The sequence below is a fragment of the Malus sylvestris genome, chromosome 4 (genome assembly GCF_916048215.2).
Source record: "Malus sylvestris chromosome 4, drMalSylv7.2, whole genome shotgun sequence".
NCBI lineage: Eukaryota > Viridiplantae > Streptophyta > Magnoliopsida > Rosales > Rosaceae > Malus > Malus sylvestris.
Window position 1 is genome coordinate 20,245,687 of NC_062263.1, and position 14,463 is coordinate 20,260,149.

General features: G+C 37.5%; 4 protein-coding genes across 5 annotated transcripts in view; 3 read left to right on the plus strand and 1 right to left on the minus strand.

Annotated features, from left to right (window-relative positions):
• The window catches only part of LOC126620260 (uncharacterized), a 104,547-nt gene that overhangs the window by 76,582 nt on the left and 13,502 nt on the right, over positions 1–14,463 (minus strand). The window lies entirely within an intron of this gene.
• LOC126620257 (actin-like) lies at positions 1,983–5,180 on the plus strand. The gene is made up of 5 exons (XM_050288773.1): positions 1,983–2,163; positions 2,773–2,842; positions 2,972–3,365; positions 4,218–4,831; positions 4,922–5,180. Exons 2-5 carry the CDS (start codon positions 2,783–2,785, stop codon positions 4,985–4,987), a joined length of 1,134 nt encoding a protein of 377 aa, XP_050144730.1. The 5' UTR covers positions 1,983–2,163; positions 2,773–2,782; the 3' UTR covers positions 4,988–5,180.
• LOC126620252 (dol-P-Glc:Glc(2)Man(9)GlcNAc(2)-PP-Dol alpha-1,2-glucosyltransferase-like) lies at positions 6,134–9,113 on the plus strand. Of its 2 annotated transcripts, none has more exons than XM_050288766.1 (8): positions 6,134–6,496; positions 6,617–6,705; positions 6,929–7,262; positions 7,375–7,630; positions 7,724–7,861; positions 7,954–8,158; positions 8,400–8,486; positions 8,629–8,836. In XM_050288766.1, exons 1-8 carry the CDS (start codon positions 6,407–6,409, stop codon positions 8,705–8,707), a joined length of 1,278 nt encoding a protein of 425 aa, XP_050144723.1. In that variant the 5' UTR covers positions 6,134–6,406; the 3' UTR covers positions 8,708–8,836. The 2 variants fall into 2 exon arrangements, with proteins under 2 accessions (XP_050144723.1, XP_050144722.1); XM_050288765.1 differs by having other exon boundaries at positions 6,139–6,496; positions 8,400–8,542; positions 8,629–9,113.
• LOC126620255 (pectin acetylesterase 5-like) lies at positions 10,214–14,089 on the plus strand. Its single transcript, XM_050288769.1, has 12 exons — positions 10,214–10,604; positions 10,715–10,797; positions 11,099–11,228; positions 11,361–11,440; positions 11,529–11,618; positions 11,693–11,817; positions 12,205–12,265; positions 12,516–12,569; positions 12,691–12,768; positions 12,860–12,965; positions 13,235–13,380; positions 13,583–14,089. The coding sequence occupies exons 1-12, from the start codon at positions 10,346–10,348 to the stop codon at positions 13,694–13,696; spliced, it is 1,326 nt and encodes a 441-aa protein (XP_050144726.1). The 5' UTR covers positions 10,214–10,345; the 3' UTR covers positions 13,697–14,089.

Below are 14,463 nucleotides of genomic sequence, written 5' to 3' on the forward strand. Positions count from 1 at the left end.
GTTAATATTAAAAATATATTAGTTGTTTGTACCATATTTTATCAATCCTGAAATTTTTAAACATATTTGAACTTCATACTTTCAGATATTCATTAAAGGATTCGTTCTGAGGCACCCCTACCGAAGCAAAATAGTTTCTCTTCAACCTAGAGAGACCAATCACAACACAACATATGTCAATATCATAATAAAGCTTCTAGAGTCATATATCAACCGTGGACGAAAGTGTGCGACTCTCCTCAACTATAAAAATGTAGGAAACCATTCTCCTACACTTAATCCCTAATGCCATTATTGTACTCAAATTATTATTAGAACTTACTAATGATGGTTATGCTTAAACCATTGTACTATGTAAACTCCACATTATTAACGAGGACTCCTCTACACTCGTGAACGTAGCCCAATGTAAGGTGAACCACATACATCTTGTGTTTGCTTCCATATTTTTATCTCTTTAAGTATTATTCTCACTTGGTGACCGGAACAACTTTGCGAAAGTCACACACTTGATACTTTACGTTGTTCTAAAATCTCACTGATTTGTACATCAACATTAGTATTGTGGTACAAGTAGATAGTAAAAGTAGCATTACTAATGTTAATTAACCCTAACGTTCAATGAGATTAGTACTTAATCCCGAACCTTTCCCTGCTCCACCTAACATGGGGTCTTTTCATATGTGATCTAGCAACGATATCGCTTCAATTGCAGTTATCTCATGTCATGCACATCCTTGGACTAGAGACTCAATCGATTCATAGAAATTAGACTCAATTTGATTCGATTCAATTTATGGTTATTGGCCAATTGAATTCAAGCCAAACTAACTCGGACCGGTTACTTTATATTTATTTTTCACATGTCTCACTCTGAGTGGATGATTCTATGCTAGTTTACATAATTAATTTTGAAAATTCTTGGACGTTCCTTGTTTGTTTCCAAGTTTTAGCCAAGGTGTTTAGATGTTGGAAATACTTACTCTTGTTTTGATTTTGAGATGACACATCGGGTTATATGATAAGAGAAATCGAACGAATTCCTCACGCTAGAATCTACTAGCAAGCCCTCGAATTTACTTGAAATATAAAAAGAAAACTCATGTTTATTGAATAATAGTCGATAAGATTACAAACTAAATGTCAAGATGACCTATTTGTAATGTAACATAACCCTATAAACCGAATTAAATATAGTAAACATCATAATTTGATAAAATTTGAATTAAATATAACAAGAAGTCTTGTAGATACCATCGTTCTCTTCAAATCCATATATTACGGGCCCAAACGAATATGAGAAACCAGAGTTACGTCTTTTTGGACAACACAAAAGGTCAAAACTTCTACTTTTGGATAGGACAACAACAAATAACCTATTGACACGTGAATTACCAATTCTCTAATCACTTTTGTTAATTTTTTGCTACTTCATTCTTTTAATTTTATTGCACGTGAAATAAATAATTTCTGTCATCCATCATAATATTTCACTTTTGTGATTTCGAATCCGAAACCACCCTAAAGGAAAAAAAAAAAAAAAAAATCAAATGGGCATGAATCTGGACGGCTGACTAAATTGGACGGCTGACTAAATCGGACGGCTGACTAAATCGAACCAAGCTTACCAAACCGAGTCTTTCTTGAAATAGTTTAATTTAGTTTCGTTTCGTTGACATGCAATTTAGTTCGACCGACCAAACTGAATCGAACCGAACCAATCCCAAGATTGGTACTATAAAATCAGGGGTATAAAGGTCAATCACCACAAAAGATGGAAAGCCCCCACCACTAGAACCGGAATGCCACAGGACAACTGGATCCACAAGAGGCCCAGATCAAAGTGACGCGTCGCGCGGACCGTATAAAAAGTCCCTTCCTACAGAGGGACCAACGGTGGGGATTCGATCGAGACCGAATTTGCAGTGCATTTAATTTCGGGGCCGGAGTTCCAAATTTCATTTCGCATTTCATTTCGCTCGGCAAAATTTGTGGATTTCCAATTTTTGTTTTTCCGCTCGTTTTTTAGTGTCCGCCTGTCACGCCCGTGCCTTTATTGTTTTTTGTTTTCATTTCGAACCAACACCAGAGGCCCTCAAGGCGGGTGGCAGCTCATCCGAACCTCAACCCCATAAACTCGCATTGCTAGGGTTTCGAAAACAGGTGAATCCCTTTATCTCTCTCTCTCTCGCTACATTTCGATCCGGTCGTAATCGTGTAATGTGCTCAAGATTTCAAGATTTTGGTTCGATTTTGGGTTTTCCCCGTTTGGATTTTGCTGTTTGGTGGTCGCTTTTGCTGCATTTGGTTTTCGGTTGTGATGTTTGATCGGTCTGTGTAAATTTTGGTAGATTTGTGCCTTGATCTGTTTGTTTGTAGGTGATGAGGGGATTCCATTGCTGATTTTTAATTAATTTTTGAAAAAAATATAAATTTTTTTTGCCTGTTTTTGGTAGAGCCAAGAAATATATATGAATTATGTTTGGATTTCAGTCTATTGTTTATCTTTATGCTTTTTTGTTTTGTTTTTGGTTTTCTTATTTGGGAATTGGGTTGGAGTGGATTTGATGTTGGCTTTTTGTGTTTGTTAACTTCAATCTCTGTTTTATGTACACCAATGGCGATCGGTGTCGATTTCTATGCAGCCTTCTGTTTGTGTGAGACAAGTGATAATTCCATTCAACGTGATGCATATTGTTTGAGTTTGTGTTGGGGTGAATTTGGGTTTTTAAATTTATGCGGTGTGGATTTGTCCTGTTTATTTTCTTGCAGGAAGTAGAAGATGGCGGAGAGCGAGGACATTCAGCCTCTTGTCTGTGATAATGGAACGGGAATGGTTAAGGTACGCGAAACAGATTTCCATCCCAGCTTGTAGAATGTATAACAGAATATCAATCTGTATGTATTTTAAGTGGTATGGATCTAAGGTGCTAGAAGGTGGACTTAGTTTGGTTGAAACATTGTTGTATAGGCTGGATTTGCTGGAGATGATGCTCCAAGAGCCGTGTTCCCTAGCATTGTTGGCCGCCCTCGTCACACTGGTGTTATGGTTGGTATGGGTCAGAAAGATGCATATGTTGGGGATGAGGCTCAGTCCAAGCGTGGTATCTTAACCCTGAAATACCCAATTGAGCATGGAATTGTGAGCAATTGGGATGACATGGAGAAGATTTGGCATCATACCTTCTATAATGAACTTCGTGTTGCTCCTGAAGAGCACCCAATTCTCCTCACTGAAGCACCTCTCAACCCTAAGGCAAATCGTGAGAAGATGACCCAGATCATGTTTGAGACCTTCAATGCTCCAGCTATGTACGTAGCCATCCAGGCCGTGCTTTCCCTCTATGCCAGTGGTCGTACTACTGGTGAGCTATTCAATCAGATTAGATATTGCACTAACTCTGTTCTTTATGAAATTCTTTTTATGTAGCATAAGTTGGTTTGGCCTTGTTGATAAACAAGCATTTTACGGTTCAGCCTAAAATTTTCAAAAGAAAAAAGGTAGGATAGGCGACTATCTTTAAATGAGTTCACAGTAAATAAATTGGGCATATGCAGTTTGTTTGGAATATATTATGAATGATTTTGAAATATTTGGGATATAGATTTATGGCTTATTTTTTGGTATGCCCTTGGAACTCTACTTCAATCTCACTTTGCCCCTTGAAACTTAATTTGCACTACTTTGCACCGTGGAACTCAATTTTTGCATCATTGTTATATTCCGTTAGTTCTGTAAAAAAAAAAAAAAAAAAAAAAAACTGTGAAGTTATGTGACATGATTGGGTCCCACTTATTCCTGTTATAATTGCCATATGTACAAGATAATGTTAAAATCTATTTAATATTTTGAAATTGTTTAAAGAAATTAAAAATCAAATTAATGAAATTGTTTGAAGAATAAGTGGGAGCCAATCATGCCACCTAAGCGAACTTAACAGTTAAAGTGATGCAAAAATTGAGTTCCAGCCACGCAAATTAAGTTTTAGGGGGCAAGGTGAGATTGAAGTAGAGTTCCAAGGGGCATACCATAAAATAAGCCTAGTTTTATCTATGAGAATGATATTGGGCAAAAAGATCACTTTGGGTTTTCTTAGATCAGCCAATGCTTATTGTAAAATTATGATATTTTGGGTTTGTGTTTGATTGGAACTCCAGGTTGCTAGTGCTGAAGCCATTTCAACTGTGATTCATGTTTTCTATGTGCTTGTGTGCAGGTATCGTTCTTGACTCTGGAGATGGTGTCAGCCACACAGTCCCTATTTACGAGGGGTATGCTCTTCCACATGCCATCTTGAGGCTTGACCTTGCAGGTCGTGATCTGACTGATGCCTTGATGAAAATTTTGACTGAGCGTGGCTATTCATTCACCACCACAGCAGAGCGTGAAATTGTGAGGGACATGAAGGAAAAGTTGGCGTACATTGCTCTTGACTATGAACAGGAATTGGAAACTGCTAAAACCAGCTCTTCTGTTGAGAAGAGCTATGAGCTACCTGATGGTCAGGTGATCACCATTGGAGCAGAGCGTTTCCGGTGCCCAGAAGTCCTCTTCCAACCATCCATGATCGGAATGGAGGCTGCTGGTATTCATGAGACCACGTACAATTCCATAATGAAATGCGATGTTGATATCAGGAAGGATTTGTATGGCAACATTGTTCTTAGTGGTGGTTCGACCATGTTCCCGGGAATTGCTGACAGAATGAGCAAGGAAATTACTGCATTGGCCCCAAGCAGCATGAAGATCAAGGTGGTTGCCCCACCAGAGAGAAAGTACAGTGTCTGGATCGGAGGCTCCATCTTAGCTTCCCTCAGTACATTCCAGCAGGTTTGTTTCTTAATACATTTACTTTATTTTCCTGTGCAAACTGCTCTGTAAAAGGATTCTTACTAGAAATCCGAATTCATTTGAGTGCAGATGTGGATTGCCAAAGCTGAGTACGATGAATCCGGTCCCTCAATCGTGCACAGGAAATGCTTCTGAGAACAATCAAGGATAGGCGGAGGGATGGTTATGGAAGGAAAATGCTGCTTGCATTCTTGTTCTCTGGTTTTGCTGTCCGTTTTTATTTCGCTTTATATTACTTAAATGTCTGGATTATATGAGTTTGTAGGCTTACCGCTGGATTATTTGTATTTTTCTGAATATGTTTTTATTCACAGTGATCATTTACTAATCCCTCTGCATCTGCAAGTCTTTTGGTAGAATGTTGATTCTGGTTCATCTAATTTTTTTCTTGCTCATGAAATTTCTGATATGCGAATGATGGTTGTCATTGGTATTTTTCAATTCATTCGATAAAAACTATAACGATGTTTCAAAAAAATTGGGAAATATGAACAACACATGCTATCATCAAATTGACATATTTTTAGTTACAATGAAAAATAAAGACTAATCAGTGGTAAGAGTTTTCAGGTTGAGCATTTGGAAAATGGATTTTAACACGTATTTTTTAGCATTATTTATTTATGGCTATAAGATTAAATAAATCAGATCGAATAATTAGTTATAATTAAACAGTAGTGTGTAAGATTAAAAAGAAAATGTCCAATGCTAAGTCATTCTCAAACAATTGACCAAAAAGAAATGATAGTGCTATTCAGTATTCATATACTTATTTTTACCTTTCACACATGTTTGTAATTTCTGATCATTGATGATTTTCAATTTATTCTATTGGACAATAAAAAATTGAGGGCATGTATGAGAAGAAAAAATAAGTGTGGAAGTCTTTCTCAAACTCAAAGAACAATAAAAACATCTTTTTTTTCTTTTAATTTGATAATAAAAAACATTCAACTTTCAGTTGTCTAATAATTTTATTGTGCTCCAGTGTATGCCGTGAATCGAATGAATGAAACCTTGACTGCTTGCATGCGCGGCCAATAACACAAGAAATTTTTAGTTGTAACGGGAATATGGATGATACACCACGGGTTTTTATGTAAGTGGTGAGAAATTTCATTTTTTAAGTTATTAACTTTTAACACACATATCTCACAATTTATATAACGACATGTGATGTACCATCGTGTGTGACGGTCACATTGAAAAATCTCTCCTGTAACACCAATAATTTATGTATTTATATATATAAATTGTTTTAATAAAATGTATATGGTTTTTAAGCAAATGTCGATAACCCCCAATTTGTTTACAATTAGGGCTCTGCAGAGAGGGGTAAATCAAATTTGGATTAGCAGGAAGGACTTGTTAAGACGTTGAAGGGAACACAACACTCTCGCCTGCGTAACCCTAACCAGACCTTCTTCCGACGATCAGCCAATAGAAATTTGGCATTCGGTAGTGCTAGCTCGGGATGCTGGGCCACACTTTCCATTGCCTTATCCATGGAACCAGACAGACCCTTTGGATTTAATCCTGCAACAGCAGAGAAACATGGGTAGGATAGCTGTGGCGACGATTGTGAGCCTGTGGGTAATTCCCATCTCCATCCTCGTCAATCACATTGTTCCCGAGCCCTACATGGTAATCCCCCCAAGGCAGCAACTTTTGTCGATTCAATTCAAGGGGAATTTTTTATATTTAGATTTTTGGGTTGTGTGAATTTTGTTTTGAGGAATTGGTAAATAAATTTATGATCTGTAGGATGAGATATTCCATGTGCCTCAAGCTCAACAGTACTGTAATGGAAATTTCAGAAGCTGGGATCCCATGATCACCACTCCTCCTGGCCTGTATGTTCTTTTCCATTTCTTAATTTTTTACCTTTTTGTTGTTAATTTGCTTTGAACTTTGTATTCCGCCCGCTGATTTGTAAGTGCGAAAAGTGGTTTTACTTACTTTTGGCAAATTAATTGGCTTTGATATGTTTTGAACTTTTGATTGAGAACTTAAGAATCATGTTGTATCACAGTATTTAGCAGGGAATTTAACATGCGCAATGCCAAACTTTTGCAGGTACTATCTTTCACTAGCTCATGTTGCGTATTTGTTTCCAGGCATGTCATTGGTAAAAGCAGACCATTCGTTTTCTGAAGGCTGCTCCACAGCGATTCTTCGCTCTGTCAATGGTGTTTTGGCTGTATTTTGCAGCGTTCTTGTGTATGAGATAATCATTCACTTGAGACCGGCTCTTGATGAAAGAAGAGCAACACTTTACGCGGTGGTGCTAGCCATGTACCCGCTTCATTGGTTCTTCACTTTTCTCTATTATACAGATGTTGTGTCGCTTGCGGCAGTGCTCGCTATGCATCTAGCGTGTTTGAAGAAGAAGTACTGGTTTAGTGCATTGGTAAACGCTTAAGTCTCTTCCATATGTCATTGTATGATTTTGATGCAAGCACACATGTGCTATGCCTATATGTTTTGTCAAGTGGTAACTTGGTTTGATGTTTGTAATGCAGCTTGGTGCTGTGGCAGTTGTTATTCGGCAAACAAATATTATATGGATGCTTTTTGTTTGTTGCAATGAGGTTATAAATATTACAATGGCTGACCATAAAGATAAGATAGACACAATTAGGATAAAAGGTCAGCCAACTCCTTCAAACACTGTTACTTTAGGCCCAAACTTGAGAAAGCGGAAGGCCAGCACTTCAGTGGATGCTGGAACTCATTTAATCTCGACTAGAAAAATTTCTCTTCAAACTTGCAAATTAGGTTTGTCCTCACGAAGTTTGCCAACTTGGTTGCTCACACCATGCAGTGGATTTTTTATTCTGAAAGCTTATAGCACATGACATTCTATTGTAGGTTTTCTTGATGAAATTAAGGCCATCTTTCCAAAATTATGGCACATGAAGTTGGAACTTTTGTTTTCTTTTAGCCCTTTTATTCTAGTATTAGCAGCCTTTGTTGCCCTTGTTCGGTGGAATGGGAGTGTGGTTCTAGGTATGACTCATCCTTCTGTTGTTGTGTTACACATTGTGGTTAATGAAGTAGCCTTTACTTCTGTTGTCTCATACCATGTCCAAATGTTGCAGGTGCAAAAGATGCTCATGCCGTTTCTCCTCATTTTGCACAGATCTTGTATTTTGGTCTATTTTCTGCCCTTGCTATGGCTCCTACACTCTTTAGTTTGAGACAAACGGTACACTTATTCTGGTCAATGTGGAAGAATAAGTTCCTTACCTTCTTTCAGATGTCTTTGGCACTCATTGCTGGCTTCATCGCTGTCCATTTTTTCAGGTCAGACCTTTTTAACATTTGAGCTCAATGCTTTTGTGTGATGTTTTGGAAAGATGGCCGCTGATATGGAGGTCAATTTTTTAAGTGATGTTTGAGAAAAACAACTTTTCAAGGGTTGGTTTTAACGTTTTTCCAATCTCAAGAACAGTGAATGTTTCATCTGCTGTTTTCACGTCCAGCACAGACGCTCATTCATAACCTTTATGTAACAAATCATTATGTAATTTCTTGACTGTTGCAGCATAGCTCATCCCTATCTTCTGGCTGACAATCGGCATTATCCCTTTTATCTTTGGCGGAAGGTCATCAAAGCTCATTGGTCAATGAAGTACCTCCTCATCCCACTTTATGTTTATTCATGGCTTTCCATCATCACTAGATTGGGTTGGTATACAGCTCTTGGTCATCATACGTTTCAATCCACCTTGTGTTTTTTTTCCCTACGACTTGTTTCTGTTTCACTCCGGCAGGGAAATTTCAGAGGAAGATTTGGGTGCTGGCATTTGTCTTGGCTACTGCTGCAGTTTTGGTTCCCGCACCGCTGATTGAGTTTAGATATTGTACCATTCCATTCTTTTTCTTGATCCTACATTCCCACGCTGACGATTATCGAAGTTGGCTCGTCACGGGGCTACTGTACATAACTGTCAACATATACACAATGATGATGTTCTTGTATCGACCATTCCATTGGTCCCATGAGCCAGGGACCCAGCGGTTTATATGGTAGCTACTAGCTAGATTCGCCAATAGATTCAAAAAAAACTTATTCAGGTCCATAGAAATTCAAACCTTCATACTAATCAGATTCCGGCACGGCGATGCCGATGTAGCGTACATGTGATCCATGCTTTTCTTTTCCTTTTTGTTTTTGAAACTGTGTTGAGTAGCTATTGCAGCATTGTGTAACCTGAATTCATTTATAGGAATGGATGAAATGCTTTGTCTTTCCTTACCCATATGAATTTGAATCATATTTTTATTGCTTCCATCCCTCATTAATGCGGAAATCCAGGCTGTTTGCACTAAGCAATGTGTCTAAATAGCCTTACTCATGTTTACTTAACAGAAATGAGAAAATGAAACAATCAGAGGGTTTAAAAATGCGAAAAGGAAGGGGAATCAGAACCATTAGTCTCCCTAGTCGATTTGATTCTTGATTTTTAGGTATTTGATAACGACAGAAAAAGTTGCATTATTCCGATCTTTTATGTGTAAGTAAACCTAACAAAAAGTTAACGAGTAAAATGATTCTCATATCCATATTTTAGTAAACACACGGAACTCAAGAATTAAAATAATTCAAAGTCTCATTCCTTCTAAATAAGGGTGTATTTTGCTCAACCACATTAACTTCGGTGTATATTTATTATACACCTTATTGGCTGCCATGTGTCACATCTTCTAACCCTAGTAAACTTGTTGTTAAGTATAAAGACGCATATCAGGTTCTTAGGTGGAGATGAGTATCACCAGAGTTAGTGGTAGTCAACAAAAATACTCCACATGACGTAATAGAAGACCCAAGAAGAGAAGACACACTACCCAGGGGTAGATCAACCGATCTATTACACATCGAGACACAATCCAGGCCAAGCAGAGTAATTCCCTTAGGCTAACATTCGGTTTGTTGGGAATTGTTTTTAAAATAACTGAAAACGTTAGTAAAAATGTTTTGAAATCAATTGATAATAACGGTACTGTTCACTTTAATGAAAAACCACATTTTTACACTAAAAAGTTAAACTGGTACTATTCACTTTACCCTTTATTTTGTCCTTATCATTAAAACTCAAAGTTTTCAAACCTTTTTTTCATTAGTTTTCCTTAATAAAAATCCAAGTGGATCTTGAAAATCACTTAAACTAATTCCTACAATAAGCACAAATTTGATGCTTCTTCTAAAAAGCACTTACATTACTTTCGAAATCCAAAATCAATTTCACAAAAAATGCTTAGTTATTTTAAAAGTATTTTCTAACGAGATATTGATTTTAGCTTGAAAATACCAAGGGTATTATGTGTCTGGTTGACAGTGGTCAACACTCAACAGTGATCTTCCGTTGTTCACGCGCCACGAGCTAGCAAGGTCACAAGTCGAAAGCCACGGAAATCGGAGGTAGCTTGAAATGCAAGCCATGCAAGTTGGGTCTCTCTGCAACTTCGAACCTCAAACACTGACGAGCCATGGTGGTGGAGAAAGTCGGGTCATATTCTATGGCAAATATTTCTGGGCTTCGCGGCCCGCTGTGGTGGATGCAGTGGGCCAAGCGTGGCTGGGCAATCGCCGCAGTCGGATTCGCCGTCTTCGTCTTCGCTCTCTCTGTCGCTTCCTACTATCGGAGTTCCGAGCCGGAGTCCAACACCGCGAACGCATTTCATCGCATCACCACCTCCGATTTGATAGACCTGACATTGTTGCACAGCGCCAAAGATAGAGGCGCCCGTACTGCATCGTAACCCTTTACTAATCAAATTTTAATTACCATGCGTTTTAGCTCCTAATTAATTTCTCCTTGATTTGATTATTTTCTTGTTTAATTTATGGTTTTGCAGTTTGTTTAGATGGAAGTTTGCCTGGCTACCATTTTCAAAAGGGATTTGGATCCGGCGCCAAAAATTGGCTACTTTTCATTGAGGTCTTAACATTTCAAAATTCTTATGTTGTTGGAAAGGCGCAGAGATAATTGGTTATGAACTTTTAGTCAAAATTGGAATTGGACGGATACTATACAGACAATAAAATGCCCTAAACCGAAGAGTTACAGGCGTTATGTTTCCCGATTAATAATTTCTTTAAATTTTGTAACCAGTTCTGTTTGTGCATATTTCTTGCAATTGTTTTGTTCAATGTCATTGCATTTACATGTTCTAGTTGGTTTGTTTATTAAGATGGAAAAACTATGTGTAATGGATTTAGGTGGAAATGTTGAAATGTAGGGTGGAGGTTGGTGCAACACAATAGAATCGTGCATTTTGCGTAAACATATGCATTTAGGATCTTCCAAACATATGGGACGTCGAGTTCACTTTACTGGGATTTTAAGCCCTTACCCTGACCATAATCCTGGTAATTATATTCTACTTGGTTGCTTCGTATATTTACGATCACCATAATGCTTAATTATTTGTAGTTTTAACTCAATGTCAAGTTAAACAGTTAACTGATGTGATTCAATTCCAATTTTGGAGCATTCTCTAGGATTCTTTAACTGGAACCGAGTCAGAATACAGTATTGTGATGGCGCATTTATAGCCGGTCACCCGGATAACGAGTTGAAGGTAATTTATGTTTGGAGATTTTTCTGCCTTGTTTGGGAATCAGTTGTAATTTTATTAATGGGGGTTTTATTGGTCTTCAATGGTATAGAATGGAACGGAACTTTTCTTTAGGGGCCGGCTCATCTGGGAAGCAATTATGGATGAACTCTCGTCATTTGGCTTATCAAAAGCGGAACAGGTATCAATCTTACAGGCCCTTCGTTCGGACCCTTCTTTTGGGAAGCAATAATGTGTGTGAGAACAATATTACAGGCCCTTCTTTCAGGATGCTCTTCCGGTGGGTTGGCAGCTCTTATACATTGTGATGAATTTCGACATCTTTTGCCTAAGGATGCCACTGTCAAATGTCTAGGCGATGCGAGTTTTTTTCTTGATGAGTATGTTTTATGCATACCAGTTCCTTCTGCACTAATATCTTTTAGCTAATCTGCTTAGCATGAAGTTTTTCTAGGATCATATATTTTTACATGTGAACTCTTCGAGGGCCATAATTTCGCTCTTACCTTTGCTGTTTCTTATTCTACTGTTCCTAGTTCATACATTAGGAACTAAGACCTATCATAATTGAACACCTTCGAACCATTCTGTTTTCTATCAAATTTGCAGTTCTTCCTATCAAGCTACACTAGGAATGTTGAAATTTTTGCAAGCTCTTACTAACTACATGTTCTATGTGTAGAAAGCCTTTTTTTCTTAAAGCATCCTCCGTGCTCTTAGCCTCTTACCAGTGATGACATAGCTACCTTCTGTTTCGTACATTTCAGGAAAGATGTTCTCCACAATCCTACCATGAGATCTCTCTTTCGTGATGTTGTCAACCTTCAGGTTATGCTCTGACATTAACGATACTAGCTTATACAATCCCTTTCTTGGTGATACTTATCCTAGTCTTTGGGTATAACTTTAGTTACTACCTAGGTGATAGTGTAGGATTGATGGGTTTGATGGATGGAATGAGTATGAGGTGTACAGCACGAGTCGATATAATTTTCAATCTTTAAAATGGTACACATCTGCTAATTCTCATTTCAGACTCTGGCATGTAAGACTGATTTTCTTATTCAATCTGTATCAGGGGTTAGCGAAAAGTTTGAACAAGGATTGTGTTGCGAGAATGGAACCAGAAAGGGTAGAATTTATTTTCTTCTTATTTATATGGTACCAATGATTAAATTTGGGATGTTCTTATTTTTCTTCTCGGTCATGGTTTTTAACACAGCCCCAATCGTTTGTTGTGAACTTTTATGCAGTGTATCTTTCCTGAAGAAATGGTTAAAAACATCAAAACCCCTGTGTTCCATGTTCAATCAGCTTATGATTTTTGGCAAGTAAGCTACCTCAGAACTCAAAGCTTCATTTGCTTATCATCTGAATTTGACTTACATCCCTTTTCTCTTTTTTTTATGTGATGGTCATTAGATACAAAATACCTTGATACCTAAAGCATCCGATCCACATAGCCACTGGCAAAAGTGCAGACTGAACATTTATAATTGCAATTCTACCCAGGTTGAAATACTACTAGGTAAGTAAGTATATACCACTGTCGTTAGTCAAAACGTAGATTTTTGTTCGGGGTCTTCTTGTTATATTACATTGAAACTAGGATTCTTACCGTCTTTCTACCAATTGCAAATGCATTCAGAGGGCATTACTTGCAGCATCACTAGCTTGAGGCCTCCTTTATGGAAAATATGATTCATTCATCGAACACTAATTGGTTTATGGTTATATAATGAAGAACAGTTGTAAAAAAAATACCGTGGCAAAATTAACTTGATTCATTTTGTACAGGTTTCCGGGGATCTCTGCTGAAGGCGCTGAATGAATTCGAGAAAAATAAGGGAGGAGGAATGTTTATAAGTTCTTGCTTTATTCATTGCCAGACATTGATGACTGAGATATGGCATTCGCCGAAATCTTTAAGGATAAACAACAAGGTGAGAAAGTTTTGTCATTTGTATTCGAATGCTGTTATCATGTGGAGAGTTCTTGTTAACTCAAATATGGTGGTGGAAGTTCTATCATTCATGCCATATATTTCTCTGTGAGAGATGAAAGCATAAATACCATAAGCTTAAGCTGTCAGTTTCTTAACTAAACTCGGCGTCTGACTGTTTTGAGCTTTGCTATTCTGAATAGACAATTGCGGAGTCTGTGGGGGACTGGTACTTCAATCGAAGTGCAGCGAAGCTAATAGACTGCCCGTTTCCATGCAATCCGACCTGCTACAATGTGAATTTCACTCGAGGTTGATTGAACTCAAGAAACGCTTTCAACTTTTCAACTGTTATTCCGAACTGTAGATCTTTGGAGCCTCAGTTCACCCTAGTGAAAATTCTACCCTCCTTGTCCAGACTCTGAGCACGATCCAATCGCCATAGATATTGAGAAAGAGGGTGTGTAGAGAAAATTTAACACAGTTTATAGCTGCTGTCACTTCTTTTTACATGGAGGAGCAAACGTTGCTTTTTACATTCAAAGCCTAGAGACCATTTTGCTATAGCTTAGTGATGTAGCTATGTTATAAAAAAAAAAAGAAAGATCAATGTACGTATTTTTGTAACCGAAAAATGTCTCATTTTTTTCCGTTCAGATTTTTCTCGATTGTCAGTAACAATTTAATCTTGTATTTATTTTACTTTTAAATTTGGATCATTGAATCATAAATACTAAACCCAAAATTCTAAAACTAGTTTCTTGAGCTACAAGCTCTCTATCTACTCCATAAGCTAAGCAAAAGAGCTCTAGTTTTTAATTAAGTGCTCATTGAGAATCGTCTCATGTGAATTAACAGCTGGTTGTCGTTTATATAATCTATCATTTTCTTTTAGTATGCAAAACACTTTGTCTGCTTTAAAATAAAATTACCTTTCCATTTGGTCTGAAAATAATGGCCTACCTTTTCTTCTTTTTTTGTTGATAATAATGCCCGACCTCATTCTATGGATTTATTCCATAAAACATTGTTTCTTGCAAGAAAAGCAAAAACAAATAAACAAAAAAAGTAAAGTAAAATTAAA

Bases quoted from the DNA above. Each gene is read 5' to 3' on its own strand.
- LOC126620257 (XM_050288773.1), top strand. From the start codon at position 2,783: ATGGCGGAGAGCGAGGACATTCAGCCTCTTGTCTGTGATAATGGAACG. The intron at 2,843-2,971 runs GTACGCGAAACA...ATTGTTGTATAG, and splicing joins ATGGAACGGGAATGGTTAAG to GCTGGATTTGCTGGAGATGA. The intron at 3,366-4,217 runs GTGAGCTATTCA...GCTTGTGTGCAG, and splicing joins TGCCAGTGGTCGTACTACTG to GTATCGTTCTTGACTCTGGA.
- LOC126620252 (XM_050288765.1), top strand. From the start codon at position 6,407: ATGGGTAGGATAGCTGTGGCGACGATTGTGAGCCTGTGGGTAATTCCC. The intron at 7,631-7,723 runs GTTTGTCCTCAC...ATTCTATTGTAG, and splicing joins TCTTCAAACTTGCAAATTAG to GTTTTCTTGATGAAATTAAG. The intron at 7,862-7,953 runs GTATGACTCATC...CAAATGTTGCAG, and splicing joins GAATGGGAGTGTGGTTCTAG to GTGCAAAAGATGCTCATGCC.
- LOC126620255 (XM_050288769.1), top strand. From the start codon at position 10,346: ATGGTGGTGGAGAAAGTCGGGTCATATTCTATGGCAAATATTTCTGGG. The intron at 11,441-11,528 runs GTAATTTATGTT...TCAATGGTATAG, and splicing joins ACCCGGATAACGAGTTGAAG to AATGGAACGGAACTTTTCTT. The intron at 13,381-13,582 runs GTGAGAAAGTTT...TATTCTGAATAG, and splicing joins CTTTAAGGATAAACAACAAG to ACAATTGCGGAGTCTGTGGG.